This window comes from Pan paniscus, chromosome 8 (genome assembly GCF_029289425.2).
Source record: "Pan paniscus chromosome 8, NHGRI_mPanPan1-v2.0_pri, whole genome shotgun sequence".
In the NCBI taxonomy this organism is placed as follows: Eukaryota; Metazoa; Chordata; class Mammalia; order Primates; family Hominidae; genus Pan; species Pan paniscus.
The window spans coordinates 81,453,032-81,470,024 of NC_073257.2; the positions used below are offsets into that span (position 1 = coordinate 81,453,032).

At 50.8% G+C, this 16,993-nt stretch overlaps 1 protein-coding gene across 6 annotated transcripts in view; it reads left to right on the top strand.

Annotated features, from left to right (window-relative positions):
• Positions 1-16,993, top strand: part of HK1 (hexokinase 1) — a 133,863-nt gene that overhangs the window by 37,228 nt on the left and 79,642 nt on the right. The window contains exon 1 of one of the 6 annotated variants that reach the window (XM_008968919.5): positions 13,072-13,269. The exons of the other annotated variants lie outside the window; for them this stretch is intronic. Coding sequence (XP_008967167.1) covers positions 13,207-13,269 — 63 coding nt within the window. The 5' untranslated portion in view covers positions 13,072-13,206. Of the gene's footprint in view, positions 1-13,071; positions 13,270-16,993 lie in introns of those variants that run through there. 6 annotated transcript variants of the gene reach the window in all.

Here is a 16,993-nt window from a genome sequence, read left to right on the forward strand (position 1 = left end):
GCACTGTAATCCCAGCTACTCGGGAGGCTGAGGGAGGAGAATTGTTTGAACCCGGGAGGCAGAGTTTGCAGTGAGCCGAGATGATGCCACTGCACTCCAGCCTGGGCGACAGAGTGAGACTCTGTCTCAAAAAAAAAAAGAAAAAAAAAAAAAAGAAAAAGAAAAAAAGAAGAAGAAAATGACTGAGGTGAGTCTCAATCAATTTAGAGTTAATTTTGCCAAGGATGAGAATATGCCCAGAAAAAAGAGACATAAGCCACAGTAGGATCTGTGACCCACACTTTTTCCAAAGAGGGTTTGAGGACTTCAATATTTAAAGAGGAAAGGGTGGGGCTGGGCGCGGTGGCTCATGCCTGTAATCCCAGCACTTTGGGAGGCCAAGGTGGGCGGATCATGAGGTCAGGAGATTGAGACCATCCTGGCTAACAGTGAAACCCCGTCTCTACTAAAAATACAAAAAAAATTAGCCACGCATGGTGGCGGGCACCTGTAGTCCCAGCTACTCAGGAGGCTGAGGCAGGAGAATGACGTGAACCCGGGAGGCGGAGCTTGCAGTGAGCTGAGATCGCACCAGTGCACTGCAGCCCGGGCGACAGAGCGAAACTCTGTCTCAAAAAAAAAATAAATAAATAAAATAAAAAAATAAATAAAATAAAAAATAAAGAGGAAAGGGTGAGCAGTGTAGGAAAGAGGAAAGGGAAAAAAGGGAAGGGTAGATAAAAGAGGCAAGGGGTTGCATTCTTTTGAGACTTTGATTAGCTTAGTGTTCCCTGAACCCACAGTTCACATGTGAAATGAGGAGGGTGGAGGAACAGTCAGCTATGCATTCATACTCAGTGAATGTGCATTTTTACATAAGTAAAGTAAGCATAGAATAAAGGAAGCAGTCAAATATGCGTTTGGCGCAGGTGAGGGAAGGGATAACTTCTAGTCCAGTCCTTGTCCTGTACCTGTGATGGTAAGCTGTCAGTGTACATTGTTTGGGTGAAATTCAACAGAATTCTGTTTTAGGGTAAAGGAATTTCCTCGTGAGCAAATTGTGAGGGAAGCCCCCTGGGAAGATATGTGGCCTACCTTTGCAGCTACCTATGTAGGGACAAAATGGGAAGTGTTTTGGGTGACACAATTCCCAAGCTAAACACTTCCCTTTGGCATAGGGAGTTTGTTGGATTTTTGGGTTGTTCACCACATTTCCAGTGACTAGGAAAGTGCAAAGCAGATTAGGTGTTTCACAAATATGTGTTGGGTGAATAAATGACAAGGAGGGGAATTGAGAAGAGTAAGTTTAAGGAGAAAAACATGACTGCGTTGGAAGATACTGAGTTTCGGGTGCCCGTGGGACATATAAGACTTGATTCTCATAGGCAGCTGGAAATATAATCACGAACTTGGGAGGGAGATGTGGCTGAAGCCCTTGACAACAGTGATTCTTTGGGAAGGGCACAGCGAGACAGATCTACAGAAAACAGCGAGAGAGGAGACATACTCAGCCCACTCAGTGGAATCAACCCAAGCCAGAAGTCTCCACCCCCACCCCCCAGGGGAGGGCAACTTCTTCCATAACCCACTTACAGCCCCTCTGGCCTTGCAGATCTGCCTCTCTGTTTGGTTTGAGGATTCCCCTTATAAAGGAACTCTGCAGGGCCCAGATCCACTTGCCACGCTTTAGGAATCTAACCAAGCCATGACTCAGTCTCCTCGGTGCAGGTTCTTGGACCCCTTCACTGGACCTGAGTGAAATAAGAGAAATAAGGACAATATAGTAAAATAAATATTGCATTTTGTCGGAATGACAAGGTGGGCTGGAGACACACTGCCTTGGCTTGGATCCCAGCTTTTCCATTCAGTTGCTGTGTGACCTTGAGAAAGTCACTTAATCGCCCCGTGATTCAGTTTCCTCCTCTATAAAATGGGGATATTACAAGTATCCACCTCGTTGTGTTGTTTTAAGGATCAATCAGTCAATAAATAAGTAAATAATTTAGAACAATGGTGTATAGTAAGTTCTACCTAAGTGCTAGCTATTAATATAAAGCCAAATGTATTTAGCTTACAAAGCAACCATTATTTTTACTTCTCTGTTTTAAAATATATTTTCTTTTCTTTTTTTTTGAGATGGAGTCTCACTCTGTCAGCCAGGCTGGAGTGTGGTGGCACGATCTCGGCTCATGGCAACCTCTGCCTCCCCGGTTCAAGCGATTCTCCTGCCCCAGCCTCTGGAGTAGCAGGGATTATAGGTGCACACCACACGCCCAGCTAATTTTTTGTATTTTTAATAGAGACGGGGTTTCATCATGATTGCCAAGCTGGTTTTGAACTCCTGACCTCAAGTGATCGACCCACCTCAGCCTCCCAAAGTGCTAGGATTACAGGTGTGAGCCACCATGCCCAGCCTAAAATATATTTTCTTTTAGGAAAGCGGTCCCCAACCTTTATGGCACTAGGCACTGGTTTCGGGCAAGACAATTTTTCCACAGACCCGTGTGTGTGTGGGGATGGTTTCAGGGTGAAACTGTTCCACCTCAGATCATTATGCAGCAGGACAAGCCACAGACAAAACTCCTCAGACACCGAGTTAAAGAAGGAAGCGGTTTATTCGGCCAGGAGCATCGGCAAGACTCCTGTCTCAAGAGCCGAGCTCCCCGAGTGAACAATTCCTGTCCTTTTTAAGGGCTCACAACTCTAAGGGGGTCCTTGGGAGAGGGTCGTGATTGATTGAGCAAGCAGGGGTATGTGACTGGGGGCTGCATGCACTGGTAATCAGAACGAAACAGAACAGGACAGGGATTTTTATAATGCCTTTCCATACAATGCCTGGAATCTATAGATAACATAACCGGTTAGGTCAGGGGTCGATCTTTAACTACCAGGCTTAGGTCAGGCAGGGCCAGGCCTGGTTTCGGGTCTGGTTCCTTGGTTTCAGGTCTGGTTCCTGGGCGCCGGGCTACCTGCCTTTAGTTTTGCTTCTCTTTCTTTTTCTGAGTATAAAACAATATGAGAGGGTCTGTCTCTCTTCTCTCAATTAGGCACTAGATTCTCATAAAAAGTGCACAATCCAGATCCTTTGGATGCGCAGTTCACAATAGGGTTTGTACTCCTACAAGAATCTAATTGCACTGCTGATCTGACAGGAGACAGAGCTGAGGCGGTAATGCTCGCTCACCTGCTGCTCACCTCCTGCTGTGAAGCTCAGTCCCTAACAGGCCACAGACCAGTTGGGGACCCTACTTTAGGAAATTATGATTATAGGATATGAAAATCATACACCTAAAAAAGATCCTGGTCTGGCATGGTGGCTCATGACTGCTAATTCCAGCACTTTGGAAGGCCAAGTCAGGAGGATTGCTTGAGCCCAGGAGTTCGAGATTGCAGTGAGCTATGATCATACCACTGCACTTTAGCCTAGGTGACAGCAAGACTTTGTCTCTTTTCTTTCTTTCTTTTTTTTTTTTTTGAGACAGAGTCTCGCTCTGTCACCCAGGCTGAAGTGCAATGGCATGATCTCGGCTCACTGCAAGCTCCGCCTCCTGGGTTCACGCCATTCTCCTGCCTCAGCCTCCCCAGTAGCTGGAACTACAGGCACCCGCCACCACACCTGGCTAATTTTTTGTATTTTTAGTGGAGATGGGGTTTCACCGTGCTAGCCAGGATGGTCTCGATCTCCTGACCTTGTGATCCACCTGCCTCGGCCTCCCAAAGTGCTGGGATTACAGGTGTGAGCCACCGCGCCTGGCAAGACTTTGTCTCATTAAAAAAAAAAAAAAAAAAAAGCCGGGCACGGTGGCTCACGCCTGTAATCCCAGCGCTTTGGGAGGCTGAGGTGGGCAGATCATGAGGTCAGGAGATCGAGACCATCCTGGCTAGCACGGTGAAACCCCATCTCTACTAAAAATACAAAAAATTAGCCGGGCGTGGTGGTGTGCACCTGTAGTCCCAGCTCCTCGGGAGGCTGAGGCAGGAGAATCACCTGAACCCGGGAGGCGGAAGTTGCAGTGAGTTCAGATTGCACCACTCGGCCAGGCGAGGTGGCTCACTCCTGTAATCCTAGCACTTTGGGAGGCCGAGGCAGGCAGATCACCTGAGGTCAGGAGTTCGAGACCAGCCTGACCAACATGGTGAAACCCTGTCTCTACTAAAAATACAAAAAAAATTAGCCGGGTGTTGTGGCGCATGCCTGTAATCCCAGCTACTTGGGAGGCTGAGGCAGGAGAATTGCTTGAACCCGGGAGGCGGAGGTTGCAGTGAGCCGGGATCACGCCACTGCACTCCAGCCTAGGCAACAAGAGCGAAACTCCATCTCAAAAAAAAAAAAAAAAAAAAAAAAAAAAGAGCTTGTACCACTGAACTCCAGCCTGGGTGACAGAGTGAAACTCCATCTAAAAAAAAAAAAAAAAAAAATCTGGCCAGGCATGGTGGCTCATGCCTGTAATCCCAGTACTTTGGGAGGCCAAGGCAGGCAGATCACTTGAGGTCAGGAATTCGAGACCAGGCTGGCCAACATGGCAAAACTCCCTCTCTATTAAAAACACAAAAATTAGCCGGGTGTGGTGGTGGATGCCTCTAATCCCAGCTGCTTGGGAGACTGAGGCATGAGAATCGCCTGAACCCATCAGGCAGAGGTTACAGTGAGCCGAGATCGTGCCACTGAACTGCAAGCCGGGTGACAGAGCCAGACTTTGTGTCAAAAAAAAAAAAAAAAAAAAATCCTTTCTAAGCCATATAAAAACTCAGAATCTAATTTTTGTTTATATGTTTAACTTGCTGACCCATGTCATCTTAGAGCCTAGGAACCCTGCCTAGGTGTTGACATGGACTCTGTGTGAGCATTTTCCAGTATATCTTGGTGCTGTTGATAAAGAGTCAGTCTGTAAAATATTTGAAGAGATTATTCTGAGCCAAATATGAGCAGCCAGTAGCCCATGACACAGCCCTCAGGAGATCCTGAGAACATGTACTCCAAGCAGTCAAACTACAAGTTTATACATTTCAGGAAGACAATAAAATATCAGTCAATACATGTAAGAGGTACATTGGTTGGCTGGGCCTGGTGGCTCATGCCTGTAATCTCAGCACTTTGGGAGGCTGTGGCAGGCGGATCACCTGAGGTCAGGAGTTCGAGACCAGCCTGGTCAAAATGGTGAAACCCTGTCTCTACTAAAAATACAAAATTTAGCCGGGCATAGTGGCAGGCACCTGTAATCCCAGCTACTCAGGGGGCTGAGGCAGGAGAATCACTTGAACCTGGGAGGCGGAGGTTGCAGTGAGCTGAGACTGCACCACTGCACTTCAGCCTGGGCAACAGAGTGAGACTCCGTCTCAAAAAAAAAAAAAAAAGTGATAAGGGGTTGTGGAGACCAAGGTTTTATACAGATGAAGCCTCCAGATAGCAGGCTTCAGAGAAAAGATTGTAAATGTTTCTTATTAGACTTAGAGAGTCTGTTCTATTCTATCCGTCTGTTGATGTTAATGCTGGTCGGATGGGACTGAATTCCAAAAGGGATGAAGGTATAATGAAGTATGTCTGACACCCCCATTCCATCATGACCTGAGCTAGTTTTTCAGGTTAACTTTTGAATGCCCTGGCTGAGAGGAGAGGTTGAGTCAGATGATGAGGAGGATGGTGGGTTAGAATTTTATTTGTGGTTTACAATGCTAACTCGAAGGAAAGGATTGAGGACTTTTTCCTGGCCTTGTGAAGGTGGTTGTGTGTGGGTGCTGGGAGAACTATCCCAGGAAACTCAGGGTAACTGGCAAGGTGATTTGAGATTGCTCTGGTCCAAAAGATAACGATTTCATTTGGGGAAACCATTTCCTTTGGAGAGCTGGCTGAGATAAGGAGCTAGTCTGAAGCCTGGGAAGGCCGCAACAATCTGGTCAACCCTTCCTCCTCCAGGATACAATTCTTTTTTTTTTTTTGAGATGGAGTCTTCCTCTATTGCCCAGGCTGGAGTGTAGTGGCACAGTCTTGGCTCACTGCAACCTCCACCTCCCCGGTTCAAGCAGTTTTCCTGCCTCAGCCTCCCGAGTAGCTGGGACTATAGGTGCATGCCACCACGTGCAGCTAATTTTTGTGTTTTTAGTAGAGATGGGGTTTCATCATATTGGCCAGGCTGGTCTAGAACTCCTGACCTCATGATCCGCCTGCCTCGGCCTCCCAAAGTGCTGGGATTATAGGCGTGAGCCACCGCGCTCGGCCCAGGCTACAGTTCTTTACGCCTGTGACTTTTGTCAGGCTCAGAGGCAATTTAATGAGGATGGGATGTCTAGAAAGGGACAGGGTGGGACTCGGATTTCCTTGGCTCTTCTGAGGAACTTTTACCTTCAAAGGGGAGTAGAAGCCACTGCAGGGTGGAAGGAAAACTTCCGCTTCCCCCTCTGTGAATTTGCTGAAAAGTCAACAGACAAAAGACGATTAAGAGAAAAGGTATACACATTTTCTAATATGCCTACAAGAAAATACAGTGATTACCCTAACCCTTCAAAGGAGTACAGAAGCTTATATAGCCTTTTATTTCTGAGACAGAGGCTCACTCTGTCACCCAGGCTGGAGGGCAGTGGCATGAGCTTGGCTCACTGAAATCTCTGCCTCCCAGGTTCAAGTGATTCTCCTGTCTAAGCCTCCTGAGTAGCTGGGATTACAGGCTTGCGCCACCATGCCCAGCTAATGTTCGTATTTTTAGGAGAGAGACGGAGTTTCACCATGTTGGCCAGCCTGGTCTGGAACTCCTGACCTCAATTGATCCACCCGCCTCGGCCTCCCAAAGTGCTGGGATTACAGGCGTGAGCCACCATGCCTGGCCATATAGCCTTTTTTTTTTTCTGAAGCTGGTAAGGAGATGGGGAATATGCTAATTCTGTAATTCTGCATGATTTCTCAGGAGAAAGAAGGGATCAGAGAATTGAGATTAACTTGTAAATGGCTCTCTTTGGAAACTGAATAAGCCCGAGAGACAGACAGGCATTTTATCCCTCTAGGGGTGGTGACATTCTTCAGTCTTCTTTTCTGCAATAGAGAATCAGATAACGGGAAGGGGAAGGGAAAAAATTGTTCCCCCAGGGGCATCCTTCTGGTCTTTTGGTCTTTCCCCTTTGGAGGTGGGGCAGTCTTTTCCAGTGTCTGTTGATCTTTTAGGGCCTTTCATTCAAAATACTCTTTACACAAGGGAGCCGTATTTTGGGGTGAATTATGTTGGTTTCCTTCACCTCCTTGGGACAGAAGGTGGGAAATGTGTCCCTGAAAGGTCAGGGCCTCTCTGAGTGGAGATGAACAGGTCAGGGTTGAGTAAGGAGGAGGCTGGCAGGGGCCTTTATGATACTTGAGAGGACTGGGGCTTGGATGGAGCAAGAGAGGCACCGATGGAGCAAGATTCAGGTACAAGACTTAAGTCTTGCATCCTAGGCACGGCTCTTGCCTCATCCTCATCCCAGCCCTAATAATGGGAGGCTTTTTGCCGGTAAATTCCAATTATTAGGAGCTGAAAATGTCAATGCCTTACAGGCGCCAGTCAGCAGTGTCAAGCAGTGGGCTGGGTGGGGCCTGGGCTGGCTGGAGCTCCCCTACCCTGTCTAAAGGGGGCAGTGGCTGCTCAGCTCCAGCATATGCGGGGAAGGCGCTGGCTAAGATAAGGAGCTAGTGCCATGATGATCACGTTGCCACAGGATCAAGTGGGTCCTGTGTGGTGTCACCTTTAGGTGCCTGAAATCTAGATTTTATTTTATTTATTTTATTACTATACATATTTTTTGAGACGGAATTTCGCTTTTGTTGCCCAGACTGGAGGGCAATGGCGCAATCTCGGCTCACCACAACCTCTGCCTCCCGGGTTCAAGCGATTCTCCTGCCTCAGCCTCCCAAGTAGCTGGGATTACAGGCGTACACCACCATGCTGAGTAGCTGGGATTACAGGCATATGCCACCATGCCTGGCTAATTGTGTATTTTTAGTAGAGACGGGGTTTCTCCATGTTGGTCAGTCTGGTCTCGAACTCCCGACCAGATAATCCGTCTGCCTCAGCCTCCCAAAGTGCTGGAATTACAGGCGTGAGGCACTGGCCTGAAATCTAGATTTTAAAGTGAAATTTCTTAATTTTTTTTTAAGGGCAGGCACAAATTTATAAAACATCAGGTGGGCCAAATAAGATGTTACAGGCCACAGTTTTAGCTTGGCGGTTGCTGGTTTACTGACCCTGTTATAATATTGGAGGTCAGGACTTTGGGCAAATGAAGGAGAAAAGGAGGCAGACTGAGAATGTGATTTTACAACTCCAGCCTCTCCAGGGGCTGGGTGGCCAGTGTCTCCTCAGCAGCCTTCTCCCGCAGGAAGCAGAACTGTCTGCAACGCTGATGGAGTCACAGTTACCTTCACCCCACTGAGCTCAGGATCTGCAGAGCCACTGAGACCCTGGAGCAACTGCCTTCAGCATCCAAGAGAAGCTGCTGAAAGGATTATGGGTCAATTCATTTTAGACATTTCTTCCAGATGTTCCCATGGAAAGTTAGGGTCTAAATCAGTGGTCCTCATTCCTGGCAGCACCTGAGTTTCACCTGGGGAACTTTTAGAAAGTGAAACTTGGACGGCATTCACGTTAGTTCAGTCTCTGGGTGGGGCTTGGACATCAACATTTGTAGAAGCTCCCTAGGTAGCTTTGGTGCAGCCAGGTTGGAAACCACTGATCCAACTAATAGAAATGCTAGGTTGGGATCTCTTCCGAGGCATCTCTTTAGGACAGGCTGTGCATGACAGTCCCATAGTGTCAGGGTTCTAAGATGCTCCAATGGTTTAGGCACTGGTTTTAATTTTCGTTTTTTCGCTCTCTTTGAGACCTTAACAAACTCTATAGGGCTGGGCACAATGGCTCACGTCTATAATCCCAGCATTTTTTTCTTTTCTTTCCTTTTCTTTTCTCTTCTCTTCTCTTCTCTCTTTTCTTTTCTTTCTTTTTTTCTGAGACTGTCTCACTCTGTTGCCCAGGCTGGAGTGCAGTGGCACAATCTTGGCTCACCACAACCTCCACCTCCCAGGTTCAAGCGATTCTCTTGCCTAAGCCTCCCAAGTAGCTGGGACTACAGGCTCTTGCCACTATGCCCAGCTAATTTTTGTATTTTTAGTAGAGACAGGGTTTCGCTATGTTGGCCAGGCTGGTCTCGAACTCCTGACTGCATGATCCTCCCACCTCGCCCTCCCAAAGTGTTGGGATTACAGGCGTGAGCCACTGTGCCTGGCCAATTCCAGCAGTTTTAGAGGTCAAGGCAAGAGGATCCCTTGAGTCCAGGAGTTCGAGACCAGCCTGGGCAACATGGCAAGACCTCATTTCAATTTAAGAAAAAAACCAAAACACCCAAGCTCTATAACCTTCATATCCTCATTGACTGATTAAGTGCAGATAATGATATTTGCCCTTCTAACCTCACCAGGCTGTTATCAGGAGAAATGAAGCAATAAATGAGAAATTGCTCTGCAAACTGTCAACGTTATGTAAACATTGTTATTCAGAGTGTGCTCCCAGGTGCGGGAGGTACAGCTGTTATCTGTTGGAGATCACTCCTGAAGTAACATTCCTAGTGCCATGGGTCAGATGGGAATTGGTACAGACATTCCAACTTAGAAGGCAGCCTTTATTGTCTTATAGGCAGGTGCGTTTCCTGGGGTGGCAGCCTGGCACTGGTCCCTCCAACCCCAACTTGTGTAGGAGGTACCACAGTAAATGAGTTGAGAGAGTTCACGGGACTTGAAGGGAAGTGGAGGGCCATCTGGAGGGGGAGGGAACTAAGGACTCCCTGTGGGTTGGGGTCTTCCTGAGGATCCAGGGAGTAACTGTCAAGGAGCCTTAGCAGGGATCTAAGAGCTATGCAAGAGCAAAAAGAGGCAAATTATTAAGGAAATTAGTGAAGTCAGTGCTGGAACAACAGAGAGGGGACACAGCAGTGCCGCATGGGCCCTGGCCTCAGGAAGCTGTCTGATTGGGGCAGATAGGACCAGCCCCCTAGAAGACAGTCACCCATATCAGTTAGGCAGTCATGACTCAGTGTTACTTATCTGAGGCCCAGGTTGCATGAGGGGTTGGGGGTGGGATGGACAGAGCACTGGCTGGGCATCAGGACTAGGCTGGAGTCCTGGCTCAAAACTCTACCACAACCTGACACTGGGCAAGATGGCCCACCTGTGGCATCCCAGGTTCCTGCCCTGTAAAGAGGAGTCTGGGTGTATATCCAGATGGACTGTGAGCACAGCCTGAGTTTGCCCTGTCGAGGTGCTGAGGCCTGGGAGATTGGGGTGAGTAGCTGTGGTCCAGGGAAGGTTGGCAAGCTGGGCCTTAGATGAGAGGGGATGCTTGGTCAGGCAGAGGTGAGTGGAGAAGGCAGGGCAAGGAAGGGAATATGAGCGGCGAACAAATGGAGTGGACGTGGTGGGGGCAGAGGACGGTGGGAAGTGGCCTTGGTGCGGCCAGAGTAGAGGAAGAGAAAAGTGGGAAAGAGTGGAGTCGATTACAGAAGGCCTCGGAAACCAGGCAGAGATGTTTAAATTGGCTCTCTCAGGAAGGAGGGGGCCATGAAGGGATTTAGGGAAGGGTCATGACATGATTATGCTGCATTTTAGCAGGATTAATGTGACCTGGTGCTCAGAATGACTTGGATGGCATGAGGCCAGGAGCTGAGGAGGACAGTTAGAAGACTCTTGTAATATTTCTGGCACAGGGAGATGGACTGGGAGTTGGGAGGTGGCAGTAGGTCAGGCCTAGAGACATTTCTCAGGAAATATTGACAGGCCTTGGGGCCTGGTTGCATTCATGGAGTGGGGAGGAATGAGTCACCTTGAGAAGCAGTTTCCCTCTCAAAGGCCAGGGAAGACAAAGCAGAGGCAGCTTTCCTGCCTGCAAACAGGACATTTCAGGGTAACCTGGCTCTTCCAAGCATCAGCTTCTCCCTGGATCCAGCTCAGATAGGAGTTGTAACAACGGGTTGGGCATGGGTGATGGCACCGGCTGGTGGCTGGGTTAAGGGCCATGTTTTTGATTATGCATTAGGCTTATTCAGCCTGCCAAGTGCCAGGCCCTGGGCTTGCGTGGGAGACAGAGCAATTAGCAAAACATAGTCCTCCATCCTCAAGGAGTTTCCAGCCCGGTGAGCTTGGCAGATCTGCAGAACTCAAATGAAATGGCAGTTGAGAACAACCATCTTGTTCTCATTCACTCCATTTTGCTTAATGGCCATGGAGGTAGTTCCAAATGTTTGATGTGTACCAGAAAATCTCTCTCTTCCTGGTTTATAATTATGATCCAGGGCAAATCCAGGTTTTGTTGGGCTTGAAAATTAAATAAATTGGCACTCTCTATGGAAAATAATTCAAATATAAATATACAAATATCACACTGCTAGGCCCTCCCAGGGCCTAGAAGGGTAGGAATGAAAGTGAGAGTCCCTGAAGCTTTAACCGCATTAACTTCTCAGTCAGTTCTATGATACCTGCCATTCCTTAAGTGTGTATTATGTGCACGTATTTTGCGTACAGTGTTACACAACAATCAAGGGGAGGTGAGGTGGGCATTAGTGTCTTCATCTTATGGATGAAGACACAGTCTCAGAGGTGATTCGAGATGCCCCTCTGCATAGGCCCTAAGGCAGGGGGTGGGGACTGTGACCTGGACAGGAAGCTGGGGCCTCAGGACTGCATCTAAGCTCCTCCTTTTCTGTGGGTGATGGTGGCTGTCAGGCCCCTGAACCTACGTCATCCCTCCCTCTGATTTGACTGTACTTTTGCTAGGCCTGGTCAAGGGCTAGGGACTCCTAAAGTCAAGAGCTAGGGTAGAGGTTGGGGGTTGGATCTCAGGGCACCATATGGTGCAGACTTGGTTGCAGGAAAGTGACCTATTCAGGCAGAGGGGCTCTATACAACTGGGACCACAGCAAACCCTAGAGGTGAGCACCTGCTTCAAAGACTCACAGATCCAAGCTGTAATCCTAGATCTACAACTTCCTGGCTGTATAAAGTCCAGCAAGACTGAGGCCTCACTGAGCTTCAATTTCCTTACCTGTCCAACCAGAATAGCAACAACTTGTTTGTATATTTGAGCTCATTACATGTCATTTTGTAAGGCACTAAAGCTCCTGGAGGCTTCCGGAACACAGAAATAATTAATCTAAGAATCCTAAAGTTGCTGTCCTGGTAGCACCTCTAGGGATTCCTCCCATCCTACCTAACTTCCTCTGGGAAAGTAGAAAACACGGCACCTGGGAAGGGGCGCTGAACCGTGCCCCAAGTCCCAGTGGGCCTGGATGCCCAAGAGCAAGAGGAGGCCCAGAGGATGGGGACAGGCCACGACCTGTGGCCCAAGTCCCGCCCAGAGGGAGTGCGCCCTGAGGGAGAGCCACCGGAGCTGGTGACTCGGGGGCGGGTGCTCTGGGGTGTCGCTTTGGGTTCAGCAATACAAATCTGCCAGCTGGAGATTAGGCGGGGCAGGCCGGGGAGGGGTGATGCACTGCCGCTGAAGACCCAGGTAGGCCGGTGCGTTCGGCCTGGGCGAGGAAGGCGCGGGACCCGGGTGCGAGGACTGCGTAGCGTCCCGGGCTCCCGCTTCCGCCCGCTTTCCACGCCCACTTCTGCAAGTCCCCTCCGGCACCTCGGCGTCCACCGGACTCCTAGGGGCGAGCCCTCATTTCCGAGGAATGGGACCGCCTTCGTGCCCCCGGGGCTGCCAGTCCCTAGACTAGCCCTAGGGGCTTCTCGTCCCGGCGGAGCCGGGCGGTGCCTCCTGCCTGCGCCTCGCACCTCCCCGCCTGGCACGGCCCACCCGGGCACGGCGCCGCCACGCGTGAAGGCCCGCATCGGCTCCCTACGTGGGGGACGTGCAGGATGATGCGGGGTCGGGGGGGATTTCGCTGCGTCGCCCGCCCCCTTTCCGGCGCGGGAGGGAGCGGCCGCCGCGTCCCCGCTCCCCGGCCGGGACGCCACCGCCGGGCGTTGCAGAGGCGCGCCGCAACCAATGGGCGTGGAGGAGGTGGGCCGGCTGGCGGCTGTCACCCTCCAGGGGACGGGAGCGCGGAGACCGGGAGCGCGCGAGCTGTCGCCGCGCCCCGGGCCGAGGGGGAGGAGCCGGGGGAGGAGGAGGAGGAGGAGCCGCCGAGCAGCCGCCGGAGGACCACAGCTCGCCAGGGCTGCGGAGGACCGACCGTCCCCACGCCTGCCGCCCCGCGACCCCGACCGCCAGCATGATCGCCGCGCAGCTCCTGGCCTATTACTTCACGGAGCTGAAGGATGACCAGGTCAAAAAGGTGAGCCCCCGCCCGCGCCGCCGCTGGTCCTGGCCGCAGCCTTGCGTTCCGGCATCCGCTCGCCGCCTCCGCTGCCTCCATCCTCCGGCGCCCGGCCTTCTCCGGGCCAGCATCGAGTTGGACTGCAGGGCGCAAGGAAAGCCTTCGCCTTCGATTCTACCGGCATTGTCAGTGTCTCTGTGTGTGTGCGTTTTTGGGAGGGGGGCAATCGGGCGGAAGACCCCCGAGACCAGGCTGCCTGCTGCAGTGTCCTTGAAACGGGCCCTGGATGTCAGATAGGCCCCCGGGCTGTGCGGGGAGGTGGCCGGTGGGCCCTTCCGCAGGGCCTGTTCGGGAGGGTCCGAGCGCCGTGGGAGGAGGTGTGATCATGGAGATGCTGGGGAGGTGATCGAGCAGCAGGCGGGGGTGCTGGCTGGAGGCCAGGCCTCCCATATTTGGGGTTCCTGGCGGAGGGTGTCGGGTGCCCCGGAGAAGCTGTCGCCAGACTCTCCCAGTTGTTTGAGCTGCTCGTTAATCTGAGGACGAGGTGACCCGCCCGGCTTCCCGGAACGGGGAGGGGCGGCGAGGCCACCGGAAACTTTGCTCATAGGCCTCGTGTCTGGAGCGGCACGTCTGAATGGAATTTTTTATTCCTCTTAAGCTGTAATTTCTAGCCAGCACAGGAGCTCAAATAAGCGACTGGTCATTTGAGTTGGGTGGACGCCTGTGGCATGCTTGTTCTAGCACTTGGACGCATGCATCCTCCTGTCCTGAGGTGTTGTTGCCTTTGACATCTTAGTGTAAAATACTGTCCGCTGGCAGGTCTTAAAGGTGTATTTGTCTCTTCTGCCAGCTGTGCTACCATATTTTAAAGAAACAGCCTAAGCTGTAGGGAAAGACGCCCGTTTTATCAGTGCCAGGTCTGGTCCAGCCTCCAGGCCCACCTACCCTGAACGTGGTGACGTTATTGCTGGGGTTAGCTGGGATGGACTGGCAAAGTCATCTTGACTTTGGCGTTCAGACAGGTGGAGTTCTACAGGTGAAAGGCAGGAGTGACAGGCCTTGATTTTCTGCCTGGCAAGCCATAGGGTGTTCCATCCTCTTCCTGTGCATCTAAGACGACTCCCTCATCTGGCACCATAGGAAACAGGCCTACTGAGGGCAGCGACCTTATCAAGGTCACCCAGTGAGTTAGAGGCAGAGCCAGTCAGGGGGATCCAGGTCTCCCAGTGCCTCCACCCAGGAACTTCACCAGGGTCCTCCTGGAGGTCAGCTTCCAGGAGGGAGTGGGTACTGAGAGACAAAGCCGCTGGGGACCCTGCCGTGATCTTGGATCCCATGGTGGGTGGGGACCGGGAGTGAGGTAGGTAGGAGATAGGCTTGGGAATGCCATCTGCCATTGCTCTTTATGGCTTTAAGCACTCTGGGGTTGTCAAACCGTGGCACTTGAAACACTTGCTCCTATGGAGCACCCTGGAGCTTCCCTCTGGCCACTGACCTGGGAGCTGTGCGTGCGGGTGTGTGCATTTCATGAGTTTTCTCTAGTGGTGTTGTGCATCACTGATGTTCTTCCCATTGGACCAGGGAGACAGTTCTCCCGGCATGGCAAGAAGTGCCCAGAACAGGCCTCCTGAAGCCAAGAGTTCACTGTCCTCCTGCACGTGGTGTCCTTTATAGCTCAAGACAGTGGGCTGCTGGGCTGAGGGGTGCCTGGGTGACCTTGTAAACCTCCAGTGTCCACACCCACCACCACCCACAACAGACTGCTGGCTGTTGGCTGCCGGTGGCCTCCAGCAGCTGAGCTGGGCTGAGGTTTGGACTCCATTCAGTGGGACATGTTTTCTCAGACATACAGTGTCTAGGGTGGGCCCAGAGCTCTCCACTCCTGTGGGTGGCTCAATTCACATCTATGGATGCACAGTCTATCTCCTAGGCCCCTGTAGGTACCTGAGTGTGTGATTCAGTTGACCCTTCCATCCCTCCTCACTCCGAGTTTGGGATTCTGATGTTCTTCCCTTCTCTTCCCCGAGAACCTTGCTGGAGGAAGGTCTTAAGGCCAAGGTTTCCACCAGATATTATTTGTCAAGGAGATTCTTAAAAACAAGATGTTTGCTTGCATTTCACCACGGACTTCCTATGCTGCTTTCTATAGGGGAGTACGTGGATTCCTGCCAGGGGGTCCACTCATTTTGCATAGTGGACTGTGTGGCACAGCCATCTGTGGGTGTGGTCCTGGTTATGATTGCGCCACCGCACTCCAGCCTGGGCCTTCTAAGGACAGTGACATAGTGGGTACTTGCTCCAGTGACCTACTCAGTTTTGCCCAAGTGTGCAGATGCTGGGGACCACATCTGCTCTTCTGGGGCCCAGGACTTCTTAGAGACCAGCTCTTTCCACGTACCACTCACCATAGGAAAGGCTAGGTGAAGGTGCGGGACCCCCTGTTCTTCCTGTGGGGCTGGACTCTGCCTGCCTCCCAGCGGGGACCTGCTGAGGATGGTTCCCCCCCAACGTGGGCAGCCATGATGATTCAGCCCTCCAGCTGTAGGCAGCCTCCGGGGCTCTGGAGACAGACCTGGCATCCCTCAGTAACTCTCATCTATCTTCTTGCCCTCAGAGCCAGAGGTAGGAGAAGGGAAGCTGGGGACCATGCTGGGGAAGTTTTTGGGATTGCTTAGAATCCAAACATGATCATGAAAATGGTGTCATTTCTTTCTTCATTGCCTATGAAGCACATCAATAATTCAACTCCATAAAAATATATCCTGGGTTGAAACAGTTCAGGTGTCTGACTTCCCAGCTTGGAACCCCATTATCCAGACGGCATCTGCATAAATTGGTTAATGGGTGCTGTTGAAGAGGGTGTACTGGCATTAGGCTGAGCTAAGCACAAAACACATATATTCCTTTCACTCTTCTAGTGCCTGTAGGAGGAAAGGGAGGCATATGTGTGCTTGAAGGATTCCATTCATCAGAATCCCAGACATCTGCCAGTTCTGCAGCTAGAGGCTGGGTTCTTTGACCTCTAAGTAACTTTAAACACGCATCTCATCTTGCCAGCTTCTTCCACTCGGTTTAGCCATTAGGAGCTTGGAGCAGGGTGAAGGATTGCATAGTGCTCTGTTTGTTTAGAAAGGGAAGATGGGTCCAGGAAGGTCAGAACTTGGCTTCTAAAGAAAGATTAGAGTTCCTTTCCTCCAGGCTTGTCAGAATGGTGAGCAAATGCCAGTGGATTTTCTCTGGGTGAGATCCCCATAACGCTAAGTGATTTCCACTAGTAGGTGATCATGAAAAGGGTGTCATTTCTTTCTTCATTGCCTATGAGGCACATCAATAATTCAACTCCATAAAAATATATCCTGGGTTGAAACAGTTCAGGTGTCTGACTTCCCAGTTTGGAACCCCATTATCCAGACGGCATCTGCATAAATTGGTTAATGGGTGCTGTTGAAGAGAGTGTGATTTGTCCAATGGCCGAACTCAGGAGTCCTTGAGTACTTGACCCAGGAAGACAGGGGAGAGTAGGCTTAGCAATTAAAGGGCTGCCCAAGGTACATTCCTTAGAGCCCATGTGTTCCAGCTGCAAAAGCAAGCATTAAAAATAAATAAATAAATAAAAGGCCGATGCAGTGGCTCACACCTGTAAATCTCAGCACTTTGGGAGGCTGAGGCGGGTGGATCACCTGAGGTCGGGAGTTCGAGACCAGCCTGACCAACATGGAGAAACCCCGTCTCTACTAAAAAT